This window comes from the organism of the source record quoted next, unplaced genomic scaffold, assembly GCF_019419815.1.
Source record: "Pyrus x bretschneideri cultivar Hongxiangsu unplaced genomic scaffold, Pyrus_bretschneideri_v1 Contig10, whole genome shotgun sequence".
Classification (NCBI taxonomy): Eukaryota; Viridiplantae; Streptophyta; class Magnoliopsida; order Rosales; family Rosaceae; genus Pyrus; species Pyrus x bretschneideri.
Genome location: NW_025999391.1, coordinates 4,333,423 through 4,355,963, shown reverse-complemented (window position 1 = coordinate 4,355,963; position 22,541 = coordinate 4,333,423). Strand labels below are relative to the sequence as shown.

Sequence of the window (22,541 nt, the reverse complement as noted above, 5' to 3'; positions counted from 1 at the left end):
CTGGTTAACTGTGATTTAATAACTCTTTATCAATTTAATAAAGAAATAAAAATAAACTAAAAATAGACAAATAAAAAACCAAGTCTGCAACTGACTTCCCGAAGCGTTTATTCAATTTCGAAGAAATTGTCCTCCTCCACCAAATCATCCATGGCGTTTCGAATCACAGAAATTATCTCCTAATTGTAATTTTATTTACGTATAATTTTCTACTGGAAATTGCTCGAGCATTTGACGACCCTTTATTCATCTCACCTGTTATCTGCTTCCTCCCACCACCCCACGCCAACCACCCACAATTTGGAACAATCTTCTGGGTACAAATTTTCTTCACTTATCTGTGCATCTTTGCTTCGGGTGAATGGAGGCAACCTGTGCTCCTTTCTCACGATGTCGATGGACCTCACCCCGTCAAATCAATTCACCCATTCCCCTTTAAATTTGTATTAGAATTTGAGATTTTAGATTTGGGATATTCGCCCAAATAACAGAAAAGGGGGAAAAGTGACAGAGGAGAGAGATGGGAGGGGGGAGGAAGAGGGGAGATGAACGGTTGAGATACAAATATTAATTAAAAAGTTAAAAGATAAATGTTAAAATGATTATTAATGTATTATTATAGTAAAATATTAATGAAAATGTTAACCAGGATTAAAGCAAGGGGACACTTGGCAACTTTGGAGACGTGTGGTGAGCATACATCCAAGGTAACGTGGGTGAGCAAAAATGCACTCAAGTTTCCATTAACCCTAATTCCAAGCGTCCGACCAACATTACCTAAGTACTCTAATGAAGCATAGTCTATTCCAAGTTGCGATATTTTCAAGATTTCACTGTCAACCAAAACAGGGTCACCTAAAATCTAAAACAAAGGAGAACTTCTCAGCAACACAATCCGTGCAATTCATAGGGAATACGTCCATTATTCAAAATCCGGAGACAAAATATATACAATATCGAACAAGAAACAGATAAATATAAAAATGGATTCAGCAGCTAGTGAAGAAAAGCATAAACAGCAGTAGAAATATAAACAAAAAGAGCCGTCGTGATCAAAACAACAAGCACCGCCACAGCATGGGCGGCGGATTTGCTGCCACACGACAGCATCCCCAGCCTGATCTGGATCACATTCACCATCGACAGCACCAGAAACACGCAACCCATGACCGACCCGAAAGCCGACCCCAACATCCCGAATCTCAACACCTTCAGATTGATGTGGCCCCGGAACGCGTCCTCGACATCCTTGCTGTTGAGCAGGATGATCGCCAACTTCAGTCCCTGCGCCACCAGCGATGAGAACAGGAAGAAGCTGAAGGAGACAACCTCGAACACCAGCAGCTTCTTCGCCACGTCGATCCCGGCGTCGCAGGATGTCCGGTTTGCGAGGCTCCTCTGCCCTGGAGTCGTCAGAGAAAGCCCCACGAAGACGGCGATGGTGAAGAGTGAGTTCACGTTGACCAGGCCGTCCAGGGCCGTGACGTGGACGCTTGTTGTTGACGATGATGACATCACTTCCCGGCCGTCATGGGTGTTGCACTCCCTTGGGTAGTCGTCAGATCTGGAAATCAAGAGAAAAGACACAAAAACAATAATTTTTCAATACCAGATGTCAAATTCTGAAGCTGAAATCTTGATAGAGAGAGGTATGCCGTACTCATCCATGGCATCGAGATTGTAATGGTGCTTGGTTTGTGTATTTCTTTATTATCTTGCTAATGTTGTTGCTTGTAGTGCTTTCTGTTTGTTTCTTGAGAAGATGGAAGGAAAGGAGAGGGAAGGCGAAGGGGAACAGAGGAAGATGCTTTTGCTTCTTGTTATTCGATTTTCAATCTTCTCTTGAGCGAGGTCCGCTATATTCTTATGTAATCTTCATTTTCTTTTGGCATTATGCCCCGTTGTCAACAAAAAAGAAAAATGATCAATAGAAAATAAAGTCGTCTAGTTAATTATTGTAGCTAATGGATAGACGGTTTTGTAATTCTTTTATATGTTTTTATACAGTTTGATAACTAAACGATTTTATATTTTTATTGATGTGACAGCCCGTTCCTAATTTTACGATTTTATTAATTTTAAAAGAGTAATTTGATGAAAATGCCCCCTAAAGACAAGGCTTTTGACTTTCGTTGACTATCGTTTAGAGAGATGTAGGACTCATTCTTTTAGCGTAATTGCGTAGTACGCAACGATATGAACGCGTGGGTACAAACGGAATCAAATTAGGAGTTACGATGGAAATTTTACGGATTTATAAATGTGAAGGGTAATTTGATAATTTCATATTTAAAGATATTTTATGACTTATTTTGTGAGCCACGTGGGCCCACACCCCACTCCTTGCTGCCATGTGTCCATTTCCTCCACACATTTCCGGAGCTCCCACTCTTCACTCACCTCTCTTGTGCTGCCACGACACGTCGAGACCCCATCTCCCTCTCAATTCCCTCAGCTCTATTCCTCTGCAAACTCTGGCACCGAGACCGGCATGCCCTCGCCACTCCGGCGAGACGACCACCACGCACCACCCCAACCACCACGTCTCTTCCTCTTTTTCTTGTCACTCTCCCTTACCTCAACCTCTGTGTCCCTCACCTTCTCTGTGCTCGTGGTGTTGAGACGCCGAGACCATCACCGTGACCTCCACCACCGTGGTTCATTCTCCGGTGACCTCACCACCCTCAAGTTGCCATATTTTCAAGATTTCACTCTCAACCAAAACAGGGTCACCTAAAATCTCAAACAAAGAACTTCTCAGCAACAGAATCCGTGCAATTTACAGAGAATACCGCCAGACTGACATTCCATTATTCCAATATCCAGAGACAAAATTATATACAATTTTCATGATATCGAACAAGAAACAGATAAATATAAAATTGGATTCAGCAGCTAGTGAAGAAAAGCATAAACAGCAGTAGTATAAACCAAAAGAGCCGTCGTGACCAAAACAACAAGCGCCGCCGCAGCATGGACGGCGGATTTGCTGCCACACGACAGCATCCCCAGCCTGGTCTGGATCACATTCACCATCGACAGCATCAGAAACACGCAACCCATGACCGACCCGAAAGCCGACCCCAACATTCCGAATCTCAACACCTTCAGATTGATGTGGCCCCGGAACGCGTCCTCTACATTCTTGCTGTTGAGCAGGTTGATCGCCAACTACAGTCCCTGCGCCACCAGCGATGAGAACAGGAAGAAGCTGAAGGAGACAACCTCGAACACCAGCAGGTTCTTCGCCACGTCGATCCCGGCGTCGCAGGATGTCCGGTTTTCGAGGCTCCTCTACCCTAGAGTCGCCAGAGAAAGCCCCACGAAGACGGCGATGGTGAAGAGTGAGTTCACGTCGACCAGGCCGTCCAGGGCCGTGACGTGGACGCTTGTTGTCGACGATGATGACATCACTTCCCGGCCGTCATAGGTGTTGCACTTGTTTGGGTAGTCGTCAGATCTGGAAATCGAGAGAAAAGACACAAAAAAAAATAATTTTTCACTTTCAGATGTCAAATTCTGAAGCTGAAATCGTGAGAGAGAGAGAGAGAGAGAGAGGTTGTATGCCGTACTCATCCATGTCGTCGAGATTGTAATGGTGCTTATTGGGTTTATGTATTTCTTTATTTTCTCGCTAATGTTGTTGCTTGTAGTGGTATATGTTTGGGGTTTTTATCGTAGTTTGTCTCTAAAATTGAAAATCAATCAAAATAATTCTTGAAAATAGGTGTCGCTAATCAATGTAATCATTTTGTCATAATTCTGTTAAAAATTCTGTTAAGTGTTGATGTGACACATAAATGGGTCTCATAAGTTCTTTTTTCTCAAAAATGATCCTTGAAATTGACCTGCTACATCAAAATGGTCCCTGAAATTGACTGGTCTTTGAAATTGAAAATCGATCAATATAGTCCTGCAAGTAAGTGTCCCAAATCAATATAGTCATTTTGTCACCATTCGGTCAAAAATTTTGTTATGCGCTGATTTGACACATAAATAAGTCACACAGTCTAATTAAATTAAAAAAAAATTACAAATAGGTTTAATAATTTAATAGTTAATAAATAGTTGTCAACCCAAAAATCCAGTCCTGTAATCACCTCCAATCCCAGTCCACATTTGTCTACCTCCTTGCTGCATATTCTCAATAAAAAAAATAAAAAATAAAAAATAAATCTCAATACACCCATCTTTTCACACTTCAATACCCTTCATCGAATTGAACCTAGATGGAGATCACCTTTGATGACAGCTTGGTTGACTGGCAAAGACTTCTGGGATATCACCGTTAACATTTAGGCGATCAACATCCTTACAACCTTAATCTTGGAGAGCTTGTTCGGCGCTTTCCTGGAGGTATGGTGATTTAAAGAACAGCGAGGTCTGCCTTGAGATAATGATATTATAACTGAGGTGTGTCTATTGTTGGTTGAAAATTATTTCCTAACCCCCTCTTAGGCATTGGTTAAGCTTTGTGCTCTTGAGAATTTATAGAAGGGTCTCTCTTCGAAGTAGGCCTTACTGTAACCAAAAAAAACAAAATTCATTGTGCAAAAAGATATTTAGACAACTTTTTTTACCCACGTCAGCACATAACAGAAAATTTTACAAAATTGTGGCAGAATGATCATATTGATTTGTGACATCTATTTTCAAGGACTACATTCATCGATTTTCCCTTTTATGGACCATCTTGATGGTGTGGGTCAATTTCAAGGGCAATTTGTGATAAAAACATGTAAATCTTGTGGGGCCCATTTATATACTATATCAGCACTTAATGAAATTTTTAACAGAATTATGACGAAAACACCATATTGATTTACGACACCTATTTTCAGGGACTACATTGATTGATTTTCAATTTCAGATATCATCTTGATAGTGAGAGTCAATTTCAAGAATCATTTGTGATAAAAACCCTTATGTTTGTTTCATGAGAAGATGAAAGGAAATGAGAAGGAAGGGCGAAGGGGAACAAAGGAAGATGCTTTTTGACACACCCCGACCCAGAAAGTCCACTTGGACCCTGAATCGAGCTGTGCTGGTCGACACCTGGAAGGTGACGAAGCCATAAAATGTGATAGTGTATAAAAAGTGAATAAATTTGAATCTAAAAGTGTCTAAGTACCAGAGTGCGCTACGAGTGGGAGCGAACCCATTTCACACGCGATGTCAGAGCATAAGTAAGTTACAGTAGTGTGGGTAAGAATCATACCCTCAGAAATATCCATCAATACTAAGATTCGCCACATATTATTGTCGATACAAACTCAGCAGCTAAAACCTGGAGGGCACCAAACAGAAGGTGTGAGTAAGCAATAAAACCAAGCTTCCCAAAGTTATTACCTCTCTAAAAGTAATGCCCCTAAATGTAAAACCCGTATCGTTTTCCATAAGACAGTACAACATATATATACATATATTCAAACCATACTCAGAAATAACCAAAACCACGGTTTGCCATCAACTCCACCATACATTAATAAGTAGGCCAAATGAACTAAATCAATACAAAGTGATATATCAGTCAGAGTCATCTAAAATGACATGTACAACTTATCCATATCTCATCAATCATGGCTAGCATATAAGTCGGAGTCACTACATCAATTATGGCTAGCATATAAGTCGGAGTCACCTATAGTGACCTGTACGACTTATCCATATCTCATCAATCATGGCTAGCATATAAGTCGGAGTCACCTATAGTGACCTGTACGACTTATCCATATCTCATTAATCATGGCTAGCATATAAGTCGGAGTCACTACATCAATCATGGCTAGCATATAAGTCGGAGTCACCTATAGTGACCTGTACGACTTATCCATATCTCATCAATCATGGCTAGCATATAAGTCGGAGTCACCTATAGTGACCTGTACGACTTATCCATATCTCATCAATCCTAGCTAGCCAATAGCTCAATAAGTATACCTTCACACGAGTCGGAACCACCTAAAGTGGTCTGTACGACAGGACTGGGTGTAAATAAATACGCTCAAGTGCTACGATCACGTGAAGGCTGGGCGAATAATCGCGGGTCACCTACGAGTCGGAACCACCTAAAGTGGTCTATACGACAGGACTGTGCACCTACTTTGAATCCAAGGTGAGCGTAAGGTGCGGGAGGTGAACATCACGTGAAGGACGGTGCCCTGACCACGGGCGGGAGCACTAACACCGGGGTGCAGGTTTATGAGCTCTCAATGCATCTCAATATAACATGTGGAACTCATGGCAACCAGTACGACAGTATCGAAGTTGCCTAAAACATAATTGTAGTCATGCTATAACTCAATCGATTCAACTAATACCATAAACTGACCTGAACTTACCTGGGTGTCCTGAATTCACCTTTGCACTTGAAAGCATTCCCAATAATTATATGCAAGCAATATACATATGGATATACCATGATGCAATCTAATACTCAACCATGTCGTAACATTTTCAATTATAAACAATACAGTGAGAAGTGTACAATAAATAACGCCTTACTCCCAACTACTTATTTTCAGGGATAATTATTCATGACAACAAAATTAACACTAATTTAACAAACTAATTCATAAAACTAAAACTTGTCTTTACCAATTTCCTTTGCGTTACTCAATTTCCCAAGCAAGGCTTTTGTCTCAAATATTTTATGGCTGCATCTAACGTTTCGTTAGACTGCCTACGTACCCTAGACAGTGATCAAGCCATTCGTAGTTCATATAGGTACTTTAAGCATTCACAATAATTATACGAAGGTAATATACAAAATCAATTTAAAAGTGTCGATAGAACTCTCAACGATATGTACGATAAAAAGGAAAAGATCCACTCACCTGTAGTCTACGCTATGATTCTCTAGCACACACATCGAGGCGTCCTGAATGATTGGTCCCTGCCACGAAGTCCAAAAGTGGACGGAAGATGGTCAATTTTGCCCACAAAGCCGGCGGGTGCCTAAAACTTCCTGACGTTGATTCGTCGTCTACGGAGGTCCAACGGGGTCAAGGTTGGTTGGGTTTTGCTCCTGGGATGATGGGCTACAAAGCCCAAGTGGTGGCATCGGCCATCACTTTGCCGATTTGCCGGAAAATCGAAAAGGGTGGCCGGAGCACCATTGATTTTCGTCAATTTTCGTGGCCTCAAACCGCCCCATACCATGGTTAATCAAGGTGGTTCTTGGGTGGGTTTTGTAGAGGAGAATGAGAGCTTCAAGATGGTGGTGGTGACATCGAAAAACTCCACCGGAGTTGGCCAGAATCGGCCTTGGAAAATGGCCCCGCGGTGGGTGCTGGTGGACGGGAACCACTTTCTCTTTTTTTTTTTTTTTTTTTTTTTTTCTTTCTTTCTTTCTTTCCTCCCTCCATTTCTGATTGGGATTCCCCCACAAAGTGGGAATTTAATTTAAATAAACACTAAACCTTGAATAACCAATTTTGAACGTCCGTAACTATACCGTTATAATCCGGACTCGCAAACGGCTTTCGCCTATACGTTCGTACCAATGAGTACTACGAGGATATGCTAAAAGAATAAGTCCCATATCTCACAAGTTGATGGTCAACGGAAGTCAAAGTCCTTACCTCTAGGGCAATTTCGTAAATTCACGTTTTTAAAATAAAATAAAAACGTAAAATTTGGAACGGGTTATCACACTTTTGCTTTTTGTTATTGGGTTTTGGATTTTCTCTTCAGTGGGGTTGGCTCCTTAAAAAGATTGAAGTTTTTTTTCAAGATATTTTGTAATCAATTCACGGTACTTTTTGATTATATTGGAACCATTTATATTATAAATAACTTTGTAAGGATTAAAAGATCAATAGAAGTTCGTTATATCTATCGTGAAAAGAATGTTGTTGATGATGATTTGGTTTGTTTGAGTTTGTCATGCAATTTAAGTCTAGTCTTTTTTTAGCACGCTTCTCCATGCCATCAGTTGCTAGTTGCAAATATAACTGGGGTCTTGTGGCCTCATGATATTCTTATGTAATATTCCTTTTTCGTTTGGGCTTATGCCCCATAGCCAACCAAAAAAAAAAAGATCAGTAGAAAATAAAGTCGTCTAATCAATTGATTGTAGCTAATAGATAGATAGTTTTGTAATTCTTATACTAGATTTGCTCATATGTTTTTATACAGTTTGATAACTAAACAATCTCATATTTTATTAATTTTTTTAAGAGTGATCTTTACAAAGTGTTTTTATAATATGAATAGTTTAGATCATAAGAGCATAAAATCCCATAAATCGGGAAATTTTTCATTGTGACTGGAACACGAGTGGTAACCACGTGTTTTTATATAAATGGTGGAAAATTTTAGGGTAAATTACATTTTACCCCCTCAGGTTTGTGGTCAATTTCAATTCCTTACAACATCTTTAAAACATTTCAATTTCATACATTTACTTATCATTTTATTTCAATTTCATACATCCGTTAGAAAATCCGTGAAGTAAACCGTTAAGTGATGAAGTGGTAAATAAGAGATCCATATTTGTACTGACGTGGCTGCCAAATTTATGCCACGTGGCAAAAATAATAGTTTTTATGCATTAAAAATATAATAATATTTACCCTATTAAAAAAAATAAAAAATAAATAAAAACCAAACAAACCCAGAACCCCCTGACCCTTCCCTTTCCCTACAACCTAAACAACCCATCCCACCCCACACTCACCTCCCCCGCAACCCCCCCACCCCACCCCCACCTTCCTGGAGACCGCTGCCACGCCCAAAAATCCCACCCAAGCCACCCCCTTTGTCCAAGCCCTTGCGTTTTTTGTGGGAGCGAAGACCGCACAACGAGTCTCTACAAATTGATCGGTGATAGGAAGAGAAAGAAGAAGAGAGAATAGTGCATGAGATTAGGGTTAGGGTTTGAGGACTCATCTCCTAGAGATAGAGAGGGGAGAGAGAGAAGCAGTCAGAAATGGTGAGTGAAGAGAGGACTGAGAAGGGGATTTTTGGGAAGGGAGGTGAAGAGAGTGGAGGAGAAGGAGGTGGGTTCCCCCCCGGAGGGGGGGGGTGGTGAAGGGGTGGGGGTTGCGGGGAGGTGGGTTTGAGTTTGAGTTTTTTTTATTTTTTTAGGGGTAAATTATTATAATATTTTAAATGAATAAAAAAAATTGCCACGTGCCACAAATGTGGCCACCACATCAGCTCTTAACGGATCAATGGATGGAAAATGTAACGAAAGTACTATATTGAAATAAAATAGTAGGTGAGGTATGAAAATGAAATGTTTTGAAGATGTTGCATGAGATTGTAATAGACCTTAAACCTGAGGTGGTAAAGTGTAATTTACTCAAAATTTTAATATTTAAGTTATTAACTTTTTAACACACATATCCCACCATTTGTATAGTGACACGTGGTGTATCACCTCGTGTTCCAGTCACACTGAAAAAATCTCTCCATAAATCGGCCACATGGTGAATTAAAGTGAAACTCCTTCTCATTCATTGATGAGCCAAATTAATCTCTTTTCTTTTGAATCTGGAGATTTTTTTTTTTAAGGATAATAATTGCATGGCTCTAAAAGACGCTAAGCTATGGTTGAGTGGCGGGCTACGGCCTAGCTAGACGAGTGACAAGTTAGGACTTAGCATCTAAGTGACTAGACGGACTAGACAGATTAAGTAAACTTGTTATATTTCATATACATAAGTAATTATCTACCCCTGTACTTGTTTTTACCCTAACTTTTGATTGATAAAAGGTATGCTATTATTAATATGTAGTATAGACATAGCCAAAACAAAATAAAAAGTACAAATATTATTGGTGAGAGACAATGGTGTCCTAAAAAGAGAAATAATAATAATAATAACAATAAAAGTGAAAAAGTCACTTGCCGATTAAAATAAAAGAAAACGAAAAGTGTTAAAAAAAAAAAAAAAACTAACGAAAATGGTTTCAAAATTTTAAGTTTTAACAATAAGGATAAAATAAAGAGTAAAGTAAATAGTACCAGAATTAACTTTTTAGTGTAAAAATATGATTTTTCATTACAGTAAACAGTATCGGAAACTTTTCGTTAAAATCTATAAAAAAATATGATGGGCTTTTAAAACAAAAAAGTTTGAATAAAAAACTGAAACAGCAACTGACAACCTTTGGCAAAATGACAACGTGTAGACAAGCCATCTTCTTCTTCGAATGCGTCGTCGGTCTGCATAAAAAAAATTCAGATTCCGGCATAGCTCTCTATAGATTTCCGCCTACCGTACCTAGCTCCACCCAAGAAGCCGCTTAACAAGCTTTCTGATTTTCCGACTGAATAGGAATTGTCGCAGTGACAACTCACCACCTAACGCCTAGGGCTGCCTTGGGTGCTTTTGAGGAATACTTTCATTCTCATATATTGAAATAATCTCATTTCTTCACTTGCAAAAAACATATCTTAAATGTAGAAATTTCATAATCGTAACCATTCAGTCCCTTAATCTTCATTTGAAAATCATCTCTATAAAATCATTCGAATCAGATATCGTTTAGTATCCAAATGTATCAATAAATCAACGATGTTGATACCAAGTAGCATATCATTAAGCAAAAATTGAAATGAGATTATAATTTCCCTTTTCTAGTTGTTGTGGAAACCCTAGCCCCAAGTCAAGCACAAGTTCGATTCGGGTGGAAATGTTCAACAAACTAAAAAACAAGGGTCTCAAGCGCAAGACCAAGACCAACAGTTAATCGGGATGTTGAATGCAACCAAATGAACATGTCAAGCTGAGTTCATACAGATTTATTATGGCCAATTATGGCTGTTCCGATGAGTTGATGTCTCCTCCCGTCAAGAAGGGAAAGACACCAAAAACCATATTCTAACATCATCTAATGGTGTCGTACAAAAGTCAACCATATTTTTCACTAGCATCTGGATGGAATCAATGGATATCGCAATAGGATGCTACCGTGACAATATTTCATAACAATATCGTGATTGAGAGTCCTACTCCACATGACAACGCATATGTGATTGATTGGCTATGAGATCGTCACAAGGTCATCACCAGTCTGGGTAAGTTTATCTCCAAATATCTGTAACCCATAACCCCTAATTCCATGTGTCCGACCGACATTACCTAAGTAGTCAAATGAAGCAAAGTCTATTTTAAGTTACCTCTTTTCAAGATTTGTCACTCTCAACCAAAACAGGGTCACCTAAAATCTCAAATAAAGAACTTCCGTGCAAAGAAATCTGTGAAATTCGCATAGATACCGTCACAATGATATTTCAATACCTGGAGACAAAAATATGTAATTTTCAATAAGTTCTATTTGAGAGCAAACACTTTGTAATTTGTACAAAGACTTTTGGGACGACAAGGAGATTAAGATTGACACATGTGGTAGACTTTTTAGTAGTTGTGTTCCTTTGGTATTCAAGTCAGAAACATTATTAGATAAACTAAAACTCCACTAGCTGATATAATGCATAAGTGATTCTCGGTGATAAGGTTAATCTTTGATAAGGTTTTCTTAATGGTCTCCTAATCGAAGACGATTGCATACATTATATAACTGAGATCCTTGCACTCTCACTTTACATGCAAGTTTTATAGAAATACTCAAGCCCCATTGAGTGAGCCTTGCTTTCCAGTTGTGTAGAGTTGCAGAAGAACTTCAGTTTCTTGCCCTATTTCCTGAGACGATGTTTTCTTTAGGTTAGTGGTTAAGTTGATATAGAGTCAGTCCTTATATTGCTTAAGGGTCTATCTTATATTTGATATCAGAGCCCTCACATATCATTTAACCTTATGTAGAAAGCATCAAGAAATTTTAATTTGTCTTGCAGGTTATAGAACTGGAACTGTATCATCAGGGAAAAATATATAAACACGTTCAAGGATGACTAAAGTTTTTCTTGATCATAAGGATATATATTTTTCAGTCAATACAAGCACTAGTAATGGTGCTTAAATTCAAGACATGATCACTGACCATCTAAAGATGATCTTTCTTTCATGCTTTGAATTTAAGTAGCATATCATTTTATATATAAATATTTGAATCAAATTAATATTTTCAAACCACGAAGGCTTGTGATCTTAATTACAGAAATTCGATTGTTGACTATAAAGTGATGTGATTAAAGACAGCTTTCACATATTAATCAGTCTAAATATGTTGAAAAAGGTGATTTATAGGTTGGGGTTAAGGATTAATACTCTTTACATAATGAATGTCTTCTTCAGTGAATCCCAACTCGATGAACCTCAATACAGTTGAGCCTCTTACTGGTGTCAACTACAGAAAGTGGAAACAAGATCTCGAAATCGTTCTGGGAGTCATGGACTAGGGTTTGGCGCTGAGAACTAAGGAGCCTCCAACACCTACTAATGACAGCACATCCAGTCAGAAATCCAAATATTAAAAATGGCACAAATCCAACAGAATTTTTCTGTTGACATCAAAAGGATCATGACAGATGTGGTGAAAGGTGGCTTTCTTGATACAAAAAATGAAAAAGACTTTCTGAAGTCCATTGATGACAAGTATAGGGAGTCACTAAAAACTGAGACAGGTAATCTCATGAATGCTCTTACCACCATGAGATATAATGGGATCCAAAGTGTGCAAGAGTACATATTGAAGATGGTGGATGTGGCTGAAAAACTCAATGCACTTGAGGTATCAATTTCTGATACGTTTCTGGTACATGTGATAATGAATTCCTTACCTGAGAATTATACACAACTCAAAGTCTATTATTATGGTCTGCGTGAGAAATGGGATGTGAATAAGTTGATAGCCATTTGTGTGAGTGAAGAAGAGAGGATGAAGAAAGAAAAGTCTAAAAACAAGAAGTATGAGTCTGTGAACTTCGTGCATAGTACCATTAAAGCTACCAAACCTTATGTCCCTGATGCTGCCAGGATGTTACCAAAAGGGCTCCCTCACCTAAAAGAAACTTCAAACATAATAAACCTTCAGTTTTCAAGTGTTATTTTTGCAAAAAGGCGGGCCACATGAAGAGAAACTATGCAAAATATAAGGCTTGGCTTGCCAAACAAGAAGCAAAGAAAGGTAAAAATGTTTTTGGTTGTTTTGAATCTAATTTAATTAACATACCTAGCACTGAATGGTGGCTTGACTCGGGTTCTTCTATACATGTTACAAAGAGAACACCAAATAAGGATGAAGTCAAAGTTTCGGTTGGCAATGGAAGGAGAGTTGAAGTCAAAGCCTTAGGAAGTGTTAGGCTAAAGCTAGAATTTGGTTTTATTTAGAGGGCTAGTGTTATTGGGTTTTTATTTTACCCATTAATAATAAGGAATATTTTGGATGCGGTCCTTAGTCACCAATATTTTTTAATTGAAACCTTATTGATTTTTATATTTTGATCAAAATCCTTTAACTTTGTACACATCAGCATATTAGCATTAATATATTTTATGTTAGTTATTTTCTCTTTTAACTTAAAATTGTATTTAACAAATCTCACCATTTATTAAATTTACAATTCCATAATTATCGCACTATAAATGGTAAAAATCTCATGGATTATGAGACTAAAAACAATGTACATAACAAACCATTGTGCACAAAGTTTTGCAAATTTTAATGAGTAGTATCCAGTGAAATAATATACACCTAGTAAATTAATTTTGCATGTACCCATGAACTTGACAACATCAAAAATGTACTCTTGCATTACACAACAATGTACGTACCCAAATAAAAAAGGATAAGAGAAAAAAAAATCATGGGTACATTTAAAACAAGAGGAAAAGAATGTACCCATTAATTTTGGCTCAACAAACTATTAAAAAAAAATACAAAGAATGTACCCAAGGAAAAGAATATACAATGTGCACCATTTTGTTAAAAAAAACACACACACTCACACAATTTGTATATTCTTTTTTTGTACAAAATGGTGCACATTGTGTGCGTGTGTGTATTCATTTATTTATTATTTTTTTTTTTTGAAAAAAATAAATGTTCTATTGTATACTTCTAAATCAGGGTTAATTTGAAATTTAAAAATGAGACATTTATAGATTTATATTACAAAATGGGTTCATTTCACATAAAAAAGGTACATTTAGACAAAAATTGGAACATTTTACATACAACAAAGTGGTACATTTATAAAGAAGAATGGGTACATTATTAATAAATTATGGTTACAAATAAAAAAATTAGAAATTTAAATTAATATATAGTTACAAATTAAAACTAAAAAGAAAATTAGTACAAATTTAAAAATAAAAAAAGGTTGCAAATTAAAATTGAATACAAATTACAAAATAAAAATATATGATACAAAGTTTAGCCATAAATATAAATATGTCAAATGTAACGTTTCTAACACTAAATGAACAAAAGTAAATAAAATTTAGTTATGCAGATGTGTAGATTTTATTATTGAAGTAATGACATTCATTAAAACCTAAGGAACTTGATAAAAAAATTGCAAAGAAGTAAGGTTTTAATCAATGGAATATAAGTAAGAGGGATGATAACCTAATTTCTCCTAATAATAAAGGCTTCAACGTTTTTTATGAATCTTCTCAAATAGGCAATGGTTTCATGAGTGATGGCACGTTTCAACTTAAATTAAATCAAACTGAATGTTTTTTTAATGTACAAGATGAAAAAGCCAAAACTCAACAATCTCAGTTTTATGGCACAAAAGACTCGATCATATCCCTAAACAAAGAATGAAGCTGCTAGTTAAAAACGAAATTTTACATCCATTGAACTTCAGTGATTTTGACTTTTGTGTGGATTGCATTAAAGGGAAAATGACGAACACTAGAAAAAAAGGCTCAACTAGGAGTAAGCAACCTCTAGAGATCATTCACACGGACATTTGTGGTCCTTTTCCCACACATACCTTGGAAGGAAACAAATATTTCATAACTTATATTGATGATTTCTTGAGATTTTGCTTCATTTATTTGATTTCAGAAAAGTCTAAAGCACTTGAAACCTTTTAAAATTTATAAAAGTAAAGTTGAAAATCAATTGGAAATGAGTATTAAGGTTGTGAGGTCTGATAGGGGAGGGAAATACTATGGTAGGTATACTGAAATTGGCAGAAATCTTGGACCCTTTGCGTTATTTATGCAAGAAAAGGGAGTCGTAACCTAATATACCACACCAGGTACTCCGAAGCAAACCAGAGTGGCCAAGAGGAGGAATAGAACCCTAATGGACATGGTAAGAAGCATGATTTGTAAAACCAATCTTCCAAGTTGTTTGTGGGGTGAAGCAGTGAAAACTGCGAATTATATAATAAATAGGGTACCTTCAAAATCTATGGAAGGGACACATTTTGAACTTTGGACAGGCAGAAAACCAAGTTTGAACCATTTGCATGTATGGAGTTGTAGGGCAGAGGCAAAAATCTATAACCCATGCCACAAGAAACTCGATTCCAAGACTGTTAGTTGTCATTTTATTGGATATGTTGACAGATTGAAGGGTTTTAGATTCTATTGCCCTAATCAAACTACTAGAATTGTCGAAACTGGAAAAACAGTTTTCATAGAGTCTAATGCAAGCAATTCTGGAACAAGGGTTAAAGAATTCGTATTTGAAGAAGAAACTAATGAAAGAGAAGTTGCAGTTAAGGAAGTTGATCGTAACACATGGGTAATGGCACCAATGATTGTAGTAACTAAGAACATGAGAAGTAATGATTCTGATGAACCAAACAACGAGATAGAGGCTGCACATGACACTGAACTGCATAATAATACAGTTATTCAAGATGTTCTTGAAGATGCTATGACATGAAATCATCAACAACAACAAGCACAAGAAGACAATTCTATGGTTGCAGGTGTTCTAAGAAAGTCATCTAGGGTTCGAAAACCTACAACCTTAAGTGATTTCGTGTATTTGACATAGGTTGACATTGATCTTTCAAAGTTAAATGATCCGATGAGTTACAAAGAAGCTATTGCAAGACCAAATGCAAACAAGCGGATAGAGGCGTGAAGAGTGAATTAAGCTCGATGGCAGACAACCAAGTATGGGACTTAGTGGAACAAACAGAAGGAACAAAACCCATAAGGTGCAAATGGGTCTTTAAAACAAAAAAAGGATTCAAATGGAAACATAGAAAGGCACAAAGCCAGGCTCGTTGCAAAAGGTTTCACATAGAATGAGGGTGTAGATTACAAGGAAACATCCAGTCATGTATCAACAAAAGATGCTTTTAGGGTTATCATGTCTATGGAGGCTCGTTTTGATTTAATTTTACATCAAATAGATGTAAAAAGGGCATTCCAGAATGGGGATCTAGAATAGTGTATTTACATGCAACAACCATAGGTTTTAAAGAGGGAGAAGGAAGAAACTTAGTGTGCAAGCTCAACAAATCCATTTATGGATTGAAGCAAGCATCATGACAGTGGTACTTGAAGTTTCATAGAGTTGTGAAAGAACATGGCTTCACCGAGAACCCTTTAGACAATTGCATCTATCTAAGGTTCAGTGTGAGCAACTTTATCATGAATGCTTGACATTTTCTTGGCTAGTAAAGAATAATGATGAAAGGTTGTTCAAGTTCCCTTAAAGAGTTCAGCTATTAGTTATGATAATGCATGAATGTGTTTATTACATGATACTTTATGATTTTTCATTCATTATGAAGTGATAGACAACCGGAGGGTTTCATATAGAAGCACATGGATCATTTTCAATTCTCAAAAGGGACCAAATGTTTGACACATTTAATACATGTTCAACTGTGTCTTACATATCATATATCTTGTTGGAGTTTTATGTGTTGGTAAGTTTTATTGTAAGTAATTATGGGGACGGTACTCTTCAGTGAAATGAGTGTGTTACCCTATAGTTCACATAAATGCTTGACAACGACAAAGACTGGTAAATAAGAAGTGTCAAATTCTAATCTCATGGCCAATATAGATTCTTTCCAACTCAAGTATAATTATACAACTTTACAAAGTATTTGCTCTAGTGAGAGAATGTAAGTACTATTTGATAGCGAACACTTTGTAATTTGTACAAAGACTTTTGGGACGACAAGGAGATTAGGATTGACACATGTGGTACACTTTTCAGGAGTTGTATTCCATTGGTATTCAAGTTAGAAACATTCTTAGATAAATTAGAACTCTACTAGCCGATATAATGCATAAGTGATTCTCGGTGATAAGGTTAATCTTTGATAAGGTTTTCTTAAGGGGATGACTCCTAATCAAAGACCCATGGCATGCAGTATATAATTGAGGTCCCTACACTCTCACTTTCCATGCAAGTTTTATAGAAATACTCAAGCCCTAGTGAGTGAGCCTTGCTTTCCAGTTGTGTAGAGTTGCAGAAGAACTTTAGTTCCTTGCCCTATTTCCTGATACTATATCTTCTTCAGGTTAGTGGCTAAGTTGATATAGGACTCGTTTGGATGTGCTTTTAAAATGAGTGAAAGCGCTTTTGGTGAAAATGTTTTTGATACCAATCCTTAATAAAAATCCAAGTAGATCCTAGAAAAGTACTTTAGTGCTTCCTGCAAGAAGTACATATCTAGTGTTTTTTCAAAATATCACTTAAAGTGCTTTTGAACTCAAATCAATTTAACCAAAAACACTTTTAGTTATTTTAAAAGTACATCCAAACAAGCTCATAGAGTCAGTCCTTATATTGCTTAAGGTCTATCTTACATTTTCATGATATCGTACAAGAGACTTGCATAAATATGCATTCTCTTTAGGTTGGTGTTTAAGTTAATATAGAGTCGGTCCTTATGTTGCTTAAGGGTCTATCTTACACTTTCATGATATCGTACAAGAGACTTAGCCTTGGTTTGGTTTAGCTTAACTTTTTAAAAAAATGGGTATGAAAAAAGTTGGAGCATTTTAAGTGTTTGGTAAACATTTTAAATCAACATTTTTTCAAAGTTATGGGTGAAAAAAAGCTGAAAACCAAAAGTTGGAAATAGCAGCTTTAACAAAATAGCTTATTTTGGTAAAACACGAGTTAACAGTAAAAAATAAATGAGCTTTTCAATTATCTAATCCTACCTTCTTTCTCTTTATCATCAGTCGTGCCCTCTTATTCTACCTGTCTCTCTCAACCTTATATGTTTCTCCAGAAAAGTGTTCCCGCAAAGTCTCGAGAAACCCTACCGAAGCTTTCTCTCTTCCTTTTCGTTCCTCGTGTCCACAGACCACTAGTCCAAGAGGAAAAGCGAGTTGAAGAAAAAGCAACCCATCAAATTGATTGGGAAGGATGATGGGGGAATGGCAGCAACAGCATCAAATAATCCACCAGAATTTGCAGAACCCAGAAGAAGATGATGGGATTGGAAATGGAAATGAATGGTTGTTCGTGAAGGTGATGACGGACAAGCAAATGGAGCAGCGCCTTGGAAATGAAGAAGATGAGAGAGAGAGAGAGAGAGAGAGAGAGAGAGAGATTTATTAATTTTTAGGCATTCAAAATGATTTTTTTTAAATTTCTTAATTATAAATATTTAGGCATTAAAAATGATTTTTTTTAATTTCTTAATTATAAATATTTAAGATAAAATTTATAAATATTTTTATTTTAAAAATAAAGTATATTTAGTAATTCACCTTTATTTGTTAAGAAAATTAAATTAATGGTATATCTAGTATTATATCTTTTTTGATCATTTCACATAGTTGCAGCTGTTTTACATAAAAATTTACCAAACATTATCGTACTTTTTTGTTTTTTTCAAAAACACTTTTATAAAAAGGTTTACCAAACACTGCTTTATTTCATAATTGCTTAAAACACAGTAATACCACATAAATATGCATTCAGCAGCTAGTGAAGAAAAGCATAAACAGCAGTAGAAATATAAACCAAAAGAGCCGTCGTGACCAAAACAACAAGCGCCGCCACAGCATGGACGGCGGATTTGCTGCCACACGAAAGCATCCCGAGCCTGATCTGAATCACATTCACCATCGACAGCACCAGAAACACGCAACCCATGACCGACCCGAAAGCCGACCCCAACATCCCGAATCTCAACACCTTCAGATTGATGTTGGCATGCAACGCCTCCTTGACATCCTTGCTGTTGAGCAGGTTGATCGCCAGCTTCAGTCCCTGCGCCACCAGCGATGAGAACAGGAAGAAGCTGAAGGAGACAACCTCGAACACCAGCAGCTCCTTCGCCACGTTGATCCCGGCGTCGCAGGATGTCCGGTTCTCGAGGCTCCGCTGTCCCGGAGTCGCGAAAGAAAGCCCCACAAAGACGGCCATGGTGAAGAGTGAGTTCACATTGACCAGGCCGTCCAGGGCCATGACGTGAACGCTTGTTGTCGACGATGACGACATCACTCTCCGGGCGTCTTGGGTGTTGCGCTCTTTTGGGTAGTCGGATCTGGGAATCAAGAAAAAAAAAACACAAAAAGATTAATTTTTCACTTTCAGATGTCAATTTCTGAAGCTGAAATCTTGAGAGAGAGAGAGAGAGAGAGAGAGAGAGAGGTTGTATGCCGTACTTGGAGATTGTAATGGTGCTTATTGGGTTTATGTATATCTTTATTTTCTTGCTAATGTTGTTGCTTGTAGTGGTTTCTGTTTGTTTCCTGAGAAGATGGAAGGAAAGGAGAGGGAAGCGCAAGGGGGAACAAAGGAAGCTTTTGCTTTTTGTTATTGGATTTTGGATTTTCTCTTGAGCGAGCTTGGCTCCTTAAAAAGACTGAGGAGGTTTTTTATTTTATTTTATTTTTAAAGATACCTTGTGATCGATTACCTTTTGTTTATTAAAATCGTTCATATTATAAACAACTTTACAAAAATTAAAAGATCAATAGAAGTTTATCATATCTATCGTGAAAAGAATTTTGTTGCTGATGAATTTGGCTCGTTTAGGTTCGTCATGTAGTTTGAGTTCAATCTTTTTTTAACAAACTCCTCCTTCTTGTCATATGTTGCTAGTTGCAAATATAGTTTGGGTCTCATGACTTCATTATATTCTTATATAATCTTCATTTTCTTTCGACATTATGCCCTGTTGTCAACCAAAAAAAAAAATCAATAGAAAATAAAGTTGTATAGTCAATTATTGTAGCTAATGGACAGATGGTTTTGTAATTCTTTTACTAGATTCTTTCATATGTTTTTATACAATTTGCTAAAAGATCTCATAGTTTATTGATTTTTTTAAGAGATGGCCTTTACAAAATATTTTATAACATAAACGGTTATGATCATAAGAATATAAAATCCCATAAATCGGCGAATTAAAGAGAAACTCCTTGTTCATTGAGGAGCCAAACTAATCTCTTTTCCCTTGAATCTAGAGATTTTTTTTAAGGATAATAATTGCATGGCTCTAAAAGACGCTAAGCGCTAATCGAGTGGTGAAGTAGGACCTAACGTTTAGGCAACTTGGCAGACTAAACATATTAAGTAAATTTATTATGTATTATATAAATAAGTAACTATTTACACTTATATTCTCCTTAACTTTTAATTGATAAAGGGTGTTTGTTATAAAAAAAAAAAATTGATAAAAGATGTGCTATTATTAATATATAGTATAGACATAGCCAAAACAAAATAAAAAAGTACAGATATTATTGGTGAGAGACAGTGGTGTCTTACAAACAGACAATAATAATAATAAAATGAAAAGTCACTTGCTGATTAAAATAAAAGAAAACGAAAAGTGATGACAAAAAGTTTGAATGAAAAACCGAAACAGGCAACCTTTGGCGAAACGACAACATGTAGACAAGCCATCTCCTTCTTCGAAGGTTTGCATAAAAATAAATAAATTAAAAAAAAAAATTCAGATTCCGCACTCTATTGATTTCCTCCTACCGTACCTGACTCCGCCCAAGGAGCCGCTTAACAAGCTTTCCGATTTTCAGACCGATTAGGGATTGTCGCAGCAGCAATTTACGGCCTATCGCCTAGGGGCTGGCTATGCTGCTTCTCAGAACACCGAATACTTCATTCTTTTTATTCTTTTTATGGAAATGAACTCACTTCTCCACTTGTAAATAACATATCTTAATCGTAAAAGTTTCATAATTGTAATCATTCAGTTTTTTAATCTTCATTTGAAAATCATCTTTATAAAAATCATTCGAATTAGATATCACTTAGTCATCTAAATGTATCAATAAATCAACGGTGTTGATAACAAGTAACATATTCATAATGAATCGTTGATTTTTTTTCCATACATTTAGATGACTAAACGGTATCCAATTTGAATGATTTTTTATATGGATGATCTTCAAATGAAGATTAGAAAATTGAAAGGTTTAGTTATGAAACTTTTACGATGAAGATACTTTATAAGTGGGAGAATGAGCTTATCCGTTTATAAAAGGAATGCACACATTTTTCTTTTTTAATACAAAAAGTATTCCACCTCACGTTGGTAACATGTTGATTTATTTCATCACGAGACTTTAGCATCTATAAAACGGAATCATATTTATTGGTATTTATTAACCCAAATCAGAGCTATTGACTGAAAAAAATACATTTGTAAAAGTTCCAACTTGAATGGAGAATCCAAATCTTTATTGAACCAACATTTTGGGGTTTGTTATTGGATTTTTGTTGTAACTTTTGGGATGGTTTTAAAGTTGTGAGATTTTTATAACAAAAGTAAAAGGGTAATGTTAAAGAGATAAAATTTTGAAAATTAAAAGACATAAAAGTTGATTTGTTTATCTTATTTTTATTGATGATATATTATTTAAAATAAAAATGAATGTGGTGAGGTTGTGAGGGTGGGTGAGGTTTTGGGGGACTAAAGGCATTTAAAAGAATTGACCAAAAAAGCAAAAAAAAAAAAAAAAAAAAAAAAGAAGGTATTTAATAGGATGCGGATGAATGTCCTTTTCTTATATAAAGTACGAAGAAGACTTGTTGACCTCGTGATTCACGAATTCTTGATTATACTGGGAGACTGGCAAACGGCTACCTAGAGATTTTTTCAGTGTGATCGAACTATAGAATAATACATTACATATCATTATACATATAGTGGAATATATGTATTAAAGATTTAATGACTTAAAAAATACAATTTTTACCACTTATATAAAAACATATAGTATATCATCCGTGTTCTGGTCACAATAAAAAATTTCTTGTACCGCACGCCATTGTGAAGATGTTTAAGATAATATAACATTAGAGAATTGTTATTGGCACTCCAAAATTCTCATTCTACACTCCAAACTTTCTATATTTAGAAAGAAAAATATACTTATGAGAAGTGTAGAATGAGATTTTTGGAGTGTCAATAATACTTCCCTAACATTATTGTATAAGAAAATTATAACAAAAACTTATATAAAAATTGTTTATCTTAAATGTCTATTATATGGAGCATGTTTGAGACTTTTTTATACGATCCGTTAACCTGACAAGAAATAATATGAAAATAAGGAGTTTTTGGTCAATCTAATAATGAGTCAAGTAGTTACCGAGTAACCCATTAAGAACTCGTTAACGAGTTGGATCATTTATCGGATCACCTGTTAAGAATCCGATAAGATATTGTTTACCAGATTTAGACATTAGACATGATAATTTCTAGCATG

The 22,541-nt window shown here is 36.3% G+C and overlaps 2 protein-coding genes and 1 pseudogene across 2 annotated transcripts; all 3 read right to left on the bottom strand.

The window, feature by feature from the left end:
• Window positions 1-903: 903 nt before the first annotated feature.
• LOC103949557 lies at window positions 904-1,897 on the bottom strand. Its single transcript, XM_009360673.3, has 2 exons — window positions 1,661-1,897; window positions 904-1,564 (listed from the first exon to the last, which is right to left on the bottom strand). The coding sequence occupies exons 1-2, from the start codon at window positions 1,666-1,668 to the stop codon at window positions 997-999; spliced, it is 576 nt and encodes a 191-aa protein (XP_009358948.2). The 5' UTR covers window positions 1,669-1,897; the 3' UTR covers window positions 904-996.
• An 881-nt stretch (window positions 1,898-2,778) lies between these two features.
• On the bottom strand, window positions 2,779-3,650 carry LOC103949558 (annotated as a pseudogene).
• Window positions 3,651-18,713: 15,063 nt separating this feature from the next.
• LOC103949561 lies at window positions 18,714-19,680 on the bottom strand. Its single transcript, XM_048566433.1, has 2 exons — window positions 19,470-19,680; window positions 18,714-19,348 (listed from the first exon to the last, which is right to left on the bottom strand). The coding sequence occupies exon 2, from the start codon at window positions 19,300-19,302 to the stop codon at window positions 18,784-18,786; it is 519 nt and encodes a 172-aa protein (XP_048422390.1). The 5' UTR covers window positions 19,303-19,348; window positions 19,470-19,680; the 3' UTR covers window positions 18,714-18,783.
• Window positions 19,681-22,541: the final 2,861 nt, after the last annotated feature.